The sequence below is a fragment of the Rattus norvegicus genome, chromosome 15 (assembly GCF_021556685.1).
Source record: "Rattus norvegicus strain SHRSP/BbbUtx chromosome 15, alternate assembly SHRSP_T2T, whole genome shotgun sequence".
Taxonomy (NCBI): domain Eukaryota; kingdom Metazoa; phylum Chordata; class Mammalia; order Rodentia; family Muridae; genus Rattus; species Rattus norvegicus.
In genome coordinates this window covers 28,409,653-28,418,494 of record NC_141548.1, presented here as the reverse complement: position 1 = coordinate 28,418,494, position 8,842 = coordinate 28,409,653, and the positions used below count along the sequence as shown (strand labels likewise).

Below are 8,842 nucleotides of genomic sequence, written 5' to 3'. Positions count from 1 at the left end.
TAGAAAACTTGGTCTGTCCATTACTGAAAACAGTCATGAAGTCTGCAGTCAGTCAACAGGCAGCACAGAGATTTCTATGTAGAGTTCAGATTCAGACTTCAAACTGCCCTGCACAAGAAGACTTGGAATTTGATGTCCTACAATGCTACCAGCAGCACCATGGCTTGGCCAAGGAAGAAACAGAAGGCCGGTTGCACAAGCAGGCAGTGTACCAATCTGTGGGTTCTGCACGTTGAAGACTCTGAGGCACAGGCTCCACCCACAGATCCTGTTCTATATCTGTGGGTCCAAGTGGAGCTCACCCATTATCCCTGATTTCCAGGACAGCCAGCACTCAGTTCCACAGGAGCCACAACGCACACTGGGTAAGACACTGACTGTCCGGGTCTGGGATATGAGGGGCAGTGATGGGGCAGTGTCCAGGAGAGGTGGTACCGTGGACCTAGTGACAGCAGAGGGCCTTCAGGAAGAGAGAGGGCAAAGTGAGCCAAGGTGAGAGTAGTCACTTCTCTTCTGTTCTCATAGGAAACATGGGTGTGAAGCCGCTTGAGTCCAGACTTTGTCTCCTTCTGCTGCTGGGACTTGTCTCAATGCTTGCCTCATGCCAGCGACCAACCCCTTCCCAGTGGTTTGCCATCCAGCACATCTATAATAGCTCCTACCCCCAATGTAATGCTGCCATGCTGCGTGTCAACAGTTATACAGGAAGATGTAAGGGCATAAATACTTTTCTTCACACAAGTTTTGCTAGTGTTGTTGATGTGTGTGGCAATCCACATATAACCTGTAAAGACGGGAGAAGTACAAATTGTCATAACAGTTCCTCTCAGGTATCTGTAACTTTCTGTAACCTCACAACTCCGGCAAGGATTTATACCCAATGCAGATACCAAACTACAGGATCGGTGAAGTTCTACAGAGTTGCCTGTAACAATAGAACTTCACAGGAGAGTCCCATGTATCCAGTGGTTCCTGTTCACCTGGATGAGATATTTTAGTTCAATGCCAGCACTTTGTACCTTAGCTCATCTGCTACTGCCAAGATCACAGTAGTGAAGATCCAGTTCCTCTGTCTGCACTGCCTAACCAGACCTTTTCTAACCAATAAACACCTTTGCATTCTCATCTATATCTCTGGTACAACTGTGTCGGGGAGGGTAAGGGAGAGGGGAGGAGGGACACACACAGTGTGTGTGTGTGTGTGTGTGTGTGTGTGTGTGTGTGTGTGTGTGTGTTTAGAGGCAGGGCCTGGTAGCAATTGAAGCATCTTCCCAGTTCCTGGAAATAAATGAATATGAGAAGAGATGTGCATCTTTCCAGAACATTCCTACAAGAAATCTTCACTGAAATTTATCTGTGGGGAAGAAGTGGCTGACAAAAAACCAGGGAATTGGGATCTCTCAGTGAGGCTATCTACTCCTTGCCCTCTCCCTGCATGGCTGTCCTCAGAGGTTAACTGTGAGACTATTCAACAGAAACCAGGAAGGCACAGAGTCCAAGATAAGGGCACTGGAATCCACAGAGAAAAGAGATGAATGATGAGAGGTTCTGCCCTGACTCCTGAGGACAGAACTGTAGTCAGGGATCATTTCAGACGGGAAGGTGCCATCCTTTTAAGGACACGTGCGAGCCGGGCATCACCAGATGAGGCAGGGAGCTTCATGTAGTGACAGATGCAGAGTGTAGCAGAGGGGTGACATCCTCAGGTCTGTACCTCTGTCTTTCAGTCTGGATCCCCAACTTCCATCTTGCTGTTCCTTTCTGGGTCCCCAGATGCAATACTTGGCCTCTCTCCACCACTGGACAATGGTGGTACTTCTTGCTCTCAGTGGACCACAGTCAGGGCTGCAGGGGAGTCACTCCTGTGGAGCAGCAAGTTGGTTTATTTGTGGAATCTGCAATTCTGGTTTGGAATGGAATCTTACTAAGTCTGGCATGGCCTTATTGGGGACAGAATGTCAGGGTTCAGGGACAGGACCTGCTGTGGACCGCCATGACATAAGGCTTGTTTGTATAATAATGTGCATATTTTCATCTTCCTTTGAGCAATGTCCTCCCTGTTAACCTTAATGACTCCATAAGGATCAGAGATAGCATGAATCCGGGTGGCAGAGGTGTGGCTAATGTCTCAGCAGAATGTTAAAGGCTAGGACCTCCAGAACAGCCCTTTAGGCTGTGGGAAAGAACTCTGAAAAGATGAGTTTGAAAATATATGCTTTCTTAACTATGTGGAAATTAAAAATAATATGAATTATATGAGGGGCTTCACAAATGTGAAGAAACAAAGCCAGCTACACTATGAGCCAGCTTGTCAGAAAGATAACAAAGGGAGGCAGATTCATGAGGTCAAAGTTGGCCTGGGACACAGCAGGCCTAGACCCAGGTATGGTAGAAATGGTAATTTCAGGACTAGAAATTTCAGGTTCCCCCAGGTAGGTTACGGTCTGTGTTTCACAGAGGCAGGCGGTTATCTGAATTCGTTTGCAATGTTGAAAGAAAATATGCTCCTACTGTATCCTTAATAATTAAGGGGCTGGGGTCACGGGATGCTGATTCATAGGATAATCAAAAGGAAACCTAGAGAGCGGTTTGCAGATTTCCAGAGGAAACAGATCTGAGAGAAAAGAAGCAAAACAGAGAGAAGGCAGGCTGGAAAGCTGTCTCCAGCTGAGCATAGGCTGCCAGCTTAGACCCACGGTTTGACTTCGAATGGTTTGTTTTTGCCACTGTCAGACACCCCTTCTCTCAGAAGCCCTGACATGAGGCTGGTCCTTAGCAGAATCTGCATTTTTCACACAAATGCTAACTTTGGGGAATTTAAGGGGTTGATATAATCCTGACTTCGGATGAAATTGGGTACAGCCTGAGGAGTTCAAGACATAGCTCTGGCTATCCTGGGACTTACTATGTAGAGCAAGCTGGTTTTGAACTCACAAAAAAACTATTTAATTTTTACTATTAATTTTGTTGCCTGAGGCTACTTGTAGGACCTGGTAAACAACAAGTTTTTGTCTGCTCAAGAACCTTTCAAGTCTAGTATTGATCTTAAATTTCCTTTAACTCCCCTGGTAGGTCACAGTTAGATTTACCATCAAACATAGCAAAACTAACACTAGAGGAGCGGGGTTCTCAATATGTACTCTATGACCAGCAGAACTTAAACAGCAGGAAATTCAGAAGTCAAGTTTCCTGCAGTGTGGGCAGGGGCCAGAAAGAATCCTAACACCAATGGGAATCCAGGTGTGTTTTGGGGAGACAGGTCTCCCAGGCCTTCACAGAGAGAACCCATGGTGTAAATGGCAGGAATCCACGTAGTTCAGACCCTTGATAAGGGAGGTTAAAAAGGAAGGGTTTCCTGACAGTGCTCAGAGGAATTGTGCTACATCAGAGGCTGATACAACCTAAGATCTCCACTGTGTTGTACAGAATGTGACTTCCGGGAGGCACGACTGAAAGTGTGGGTTCCAATCAGGAGTTCATCTCCAAGCCTAGTAAGACTTGGATCCATGCAGTACAGTAGAGCAGGCATGATGGTCCGGAGTGACAACAGCATGGAGGGGCTGAGTATGTAGTCCAGTTGGCAGTGTTTGCTTACCATGTGGAGAATCCTGAGTCCAGTCTCTAGGGCTGCACAGACCAAGCATCCCATAATCCCAGTGTCTTGAGGTAGAGACAAAAGTATGGGGAGTGTGAGGCCAGCCTGGGCTACACTGTGAATTTGAGACTAGCTCTGAATACCTGAGTTCCTCTCTCCAAAAATAAAAGCCTAAATAAAACCAGCCAAACACCACCACCAACCCTGTGGGCCCCAGTATTTCCCTACCCTGCATTCTGGGATCACTTTCTCCCTGCCATTCAACCTCTCCAGCCACATGCTCCAGCCACAATATCCACAGCCTTTTCTGCCTGGGAGCAGGGTGACTCAGAGCAAAAGAAGGAGGTGACAGGGCTAGCTATCCTTGTTAAACTGTCATCTAAGACTTCTGTTGTCTTCTAGCCAGCACCACAGACGCCCCATGCTCTAGAGAAGTTCACTGTTGACAACAGCACTCTCCTGGGACAGAGTTCTTTCTAGGACTGTCTCCCTCAAAGCCGTCTTTCCTGGTGACTCTTTTCTGTCTCTTGTTGTCTACTCAGATGCACTAACACAAGTCCTCACACCCAACGTTAGAGGCTAAGGTCCACATCTCAGAAAGCACATGACCCTTGTCTCACTGAGCCTTGAGTACTGCACTTAAGATATTGTCCAGTTCCAACCGTTTCTTGAGAACTTGACTTCTTTCCATCTGAATGGAACTCCATGTGCAGATGTGTCCCACATTCGCCCTCTAGTCCTCTATGACCAATGAGCACATACTCAACAGTGGTGTCGGTGGATCAAATCAGTGTGCAAAAAATGTCACACTGATTTCCATGTGGCCACAGCAGCTTACACTCCTGCCAGCAGCAAACAGGCTTGGGCTTTCCCTGGATCCTGGCCGGCATTGTGCTCAGTGTTTTCTTGGTGCTAACCACAGTGACTGGGGTGAGATGGACCCTAAGCTGTTGGGTGTGAGGGGCCATTTTGTTTCTTTTTGTTTGGTTTTGCTTTGTTTTGTTTTTGAGACAGGGTCTCTGTGCAGTCCTGGCTGTCCTGGCACTCACTCTGTAGTCAGGGTGGGATACAACTCAGAGATCCTCAAGATTGTTTTAATTACATTTCCCTAATAGCTAAGGCTGTCATGAATGTTGTTTCTTTTCCCAGTCAGCAGAGCTGTCATGAAGAAAGGGAGTGAGAAAGACTAATGCTGTCAAGGATTTGAGGATGATGGTGAAGGGAAAGGGGGACCTTGTATTCACCACTTGTGGATGCCAACTTGTGGAAGCGCTGTGGAGACTAGAAAGAGGTGAAGACAGCCCTACTGTACTCCCCAGTTACAGCCCACATGGCTCTATGCCCTGAAGAAACACTCGAGAGATGCTTTCTCAGCCACACCTACTGCTGATCTATGCACAGGACCCAGGAAGTGGGTTCAGCCTGATGTCTATCAGCAACAGAGGGTAAAGTGAGCGGATCACAACATGCACAGTAGAACTTTGTGCAACCATAAAGGAAAATCAACTGTTGACATTTGCAGGAAAAGTGGGGAAGATTGGAAATCATCGCGTCAACGGAGATAAGCCAGACTCATAAGGACAATTCCATCTTTTTTCTCATAAGCCGATCTTTTATATTTTTAACTCTTTTGTTTTGCATGTATGGATGTTTTCCTACATGATATATTCACCATATATGTGAGTCAGCAGAGGGTAGAAGAGGGATTCGGATTCCTGGAACTGGAGTTATAGATGGCTGTTAGCTACAGCGGTGCTAGAAATCAAACCCAGGTCCTCTTGGAGGAGCAGTCAGTGTTCTTAACTGCTGAGCCATCTCTCTAGCCCATTGGATTTTAAAGTGATGTGTGTGTGTGTGTGTGTGTGTGTGTGTGTGTGTGTGTGTGTGTCTGTGTCTGTGTGTGTGTGTGATGTATGTGTATGTGTGTGTACGGTATGTGTGTGTGTATGTGGTGTGTGTGATGTGTGTATGTGTGTGTGTGCACGGTCGGTGTGTGTGTGTGTGTGTGCGTGTGTGTGTGCATGGTGTGTGTGTGTGCATGGTGTGTGTGTGTGTGTGTGTGCGGTATGTGTGTGTGTATGTGGTGAGTGTGATGTGTGTATGTGTGTGTATGCACGGTGTGTGTGTGTGTGCGCACCTGTGAGGGTGCTTGTGTCTATCCATGTGTAGGAAGGCACTGAGTGCCCTTTACTATCTGTCATTCTGCCTATTTCTCTGAGAAAAATGTGCCTGAGACTCAATGTTCTCTTGACTTGGCCGGAGGCCAGCAAACCCGAGGGTCCACACTTGGAGCAGAGACTACAGACATGGGGGAGATATCTAGCTGTTATGTGTGTGCTGGGATCTGAACTTTGGTCCTCGTGATCATGCAATAAGTGCTCTTAAATGCTGACCAACACCTCCTGCCCGCTAGTTCTTTAACAGTTTTCATCTGCGAGTTTCTCTTCCTCCCTTCTGTACAAGACAGCTGCAGTCGCTGACAGAATGAGAGTCTTAATCTGAGGAGATGGGGTTCGGCCCTGCACTTTAGAGACACTAAAATATGGATGTTCAGAACTCAGAGTTCACGGATGATTCAGATGCCCAGGAATTTTTGCCAAAACTCGCTCTAGGATTTGTGGGTCACTACAGTGGCCTGTTCTTAACCAGTTCTGCACTTTCTATCAGAGCACGGTTACATTGCTCAATGTTCACTTTCAGGATGTCATCCCAAAAAAGTGTTGTGTAAAAGCGCACTCTTTGTGTGGTTACAAAACTTAAGACCAGAACGCTCTTGGAGAAACGATCAACAAACTCAAGTGAAAACTGCTGGAATAAATTCACTTCTGTGGGGAATGAGACCTTTCCAAACAGGCACATCACATACACCGTGTACAATGACCCTCCTACTTCTCCTTTAGCTCACTGTGCCTTAATGCTACAAGCAATACGTATGTTTAAGAAGTCTTTCTGGGGCTGGAGAGATGGCTCAGTGGTTAAGAGCACTGACTGTTCTTCCAGAGGTCCTGAGTTCAAATCCCAGCAACCACATGGTGGCTCACAACCATCTGTAACAGAATCTGATGCCCTCTTCTGGTGTGTTTGAAGACAGCTACTGTGTACTTATATGTAGTAAATAAATAAATCTAAAAAAAAAAAGTCTTTCTGCCCAGTGAGGACCACAGCCTGAGATGGCCAGGTTCCTTTAAGGACCGGCTCCTAGTCATCAGCTCACAGGAAGCCCTGGAGAAGGGTTTTGGTGGCTTACAGTGGTGCGTTGTGCGCCGTGCTGGTGGAGAAATTGAACAGCGAACATTCCCTTACGAAGAGCATTTCCTACAGAGGAAGGCATGGTGGCACTTCCATGGAAGCTGGAAGGAAGTAAGATCATGGTATTTGTATAATAGAAGTAAAAGAAGATTTGGGGAAAATGTATCTTTTGTTTGACACCTACCTTGAAAACAGATTTAGAACAAACTTTGTGCAGTGTGTGGTGGTGTACATCTTTAATCTCAGCCCCCAGGAGGCAGAGGCAGGCAGACATTTATGAGTTTGAGGCTAGCCTGCTGTACACAGTGAGTTTCAGGCCTTAGATGGCCTATATAAAAGAAAGAAAATTTGCAGTGGGTGAATCAAGAATGTTCTTCCCCCAGGTCCCCTCCTTTCAGTTTCTCAGCTGTCAAATGTGACTCACTCTTCGGGCTGCTCCAACTGCCTTTCAGTAGGTTAATACATAGGGATCTTTGGTGGAAAGAACATGTGTTTTCCTCTGTTGGCGTGATAATAGGTTTTAAACACTCAGGAGACAGCAGCAGGTGATCTCTAAATTCAAGGCCAGCCTGGTCTACAGAGTGAGTTCCAGGACAGCAAGCGCTACACAGATAAAAACCTATCTTGAAAAAACAAACAAACAAACAAACAAATTAAAAAATGTGATTTATTTTCTGATTTTTCAAATGTGTCATATTGAATGTGTATTGTTTCTCTAACTAAACAATTAATACTCTCTAAATTGTCAACTTCTTAAGTCAGACATTCCATGGTCTTTTGCAGCCCTGGGCGTCCCTTCTTCCTGGAACAATATCACCTTGTTCATTGTTCTAGACTCTTCCAAGGTCCTTAGGAATCCCAAGGTATCCTCAGAGAATGTCTGCTTGTTTAATCGAAGAGATCAGCTTCTTGTTCACAAGACACTACCTTCAGAGAGCTGGAAACTTCTTTTTATTGCTTTTGGATGTCTGCCTGGTAAAACACAGCATCCAGAGATCCTCTATTTTGGATTCCGTACTTTCTACAAGAGTCAGCATCGTTGACTCCCCCTTTGGTTTCTTAATGTGTCCTTCTTAGGAAGAACAGTGAGGCTGGAGAGATGGCTCAGAGGCAAAGAACACCGGCTGCTCCACTCACAGCACCCACAGAAGAGCTCACAATCATCTTTACTTCAGTTCCAGGACATTTGTTTCCTTGTTCTGGCCCCTGAGGGCACTACACACACACACACACACACACACACACACACACACACACACACACGGTTCACTGACATAGATGAGGGCACGAAGCCTAAACACATAAGATAACAACATCTTAAAAAGAACAGAGGCCAGCTGACAATTCTAGCAGGAGCTGTGTGTGAAGACAGTGGTTGTCTCACTTGTAAGCTGTGAGATTCCATCCTGAACCATCCAGGGGCAGCTCAATTCCATGTGGGGACACAGCAGGAGAGCTGGAAAGGCATTCCCAAGTGTGTGAGGAGTCCTGATAAATCCTGTGGCTCTGTGGTGTGATGGAGCATTAGACACCGATCCCCATGGTGCACAGCTGCTACAGTCAGGAAGACTTTACAACAGCAATTTCAAAAGCCTTGAGGACCGTTTAGAAAGTCAGGGAGCCATCTGGTTTGGTCTGCATCTCTCTCCTTTTAAATAGAAATTTCCAAGTTCTTTGTGTTTTTTATTTCAGTTATTTTCTGAGACGAGGTCTTACCTAGCCCAGGTATCTAGGTTGAAAATAGCCTTGAACTCCTCCTGGACTTGTCTCCACCTCCCAGATGCAGGCTCAGAGCCACACCCAGTAGATCCCCAAAGTTCTTCAACCCTCTTCACCTTAGAACATCAATACCACAGGACCCTTGTTCCTACCAGGTGTTCCAGAGCAGTGATTCCCAAACTCTGTGTCACAATCCCGTTTGGGGGGAGGGGTGGTCACGTACCAGAGAGCTTGCATATCAGAGGTTTACATTACAGTTCATAATAGTAGCAAAATTAT

The 8,842-nt window shown here is 46.2% G+C and overlaps 1 protein-coding gene across 1 annotated transcript; it reads left to right on the top strand.

The window, feature by feature from the left end:
• Positions 1–307: 307 nt before the first annotated feature.
• Positions 308–1,129, top strand: Rnase2 (ribonuclease A family member 2). The gene is made up of 2 exons (NM_001007015.2): positions 308–365; positions 526–1,129. The coding sequence occupies exon 2, from the start codon at positions 531–533 to the stop codon at positions 996–998; it is 468 nt and encodes a 155-aa protein (NP_001007016.1). The 5' UTR covers positions 308–365; positions 526–530; the 3' UTR covers positions 999–1,129.
• The last annotated feature ends 7,713 nt before the right edge of the window (positions 1,130–8,842 follow it).

Coding starts and splice junctions, on each gene's coding strand:
- Rnase2 (NM_001007015.2), top strand. CDS start 531: ATGGGTGTGAAGCCGCTTGAGTCCAGACTTTGTCTCCTTCTGCTGCTG.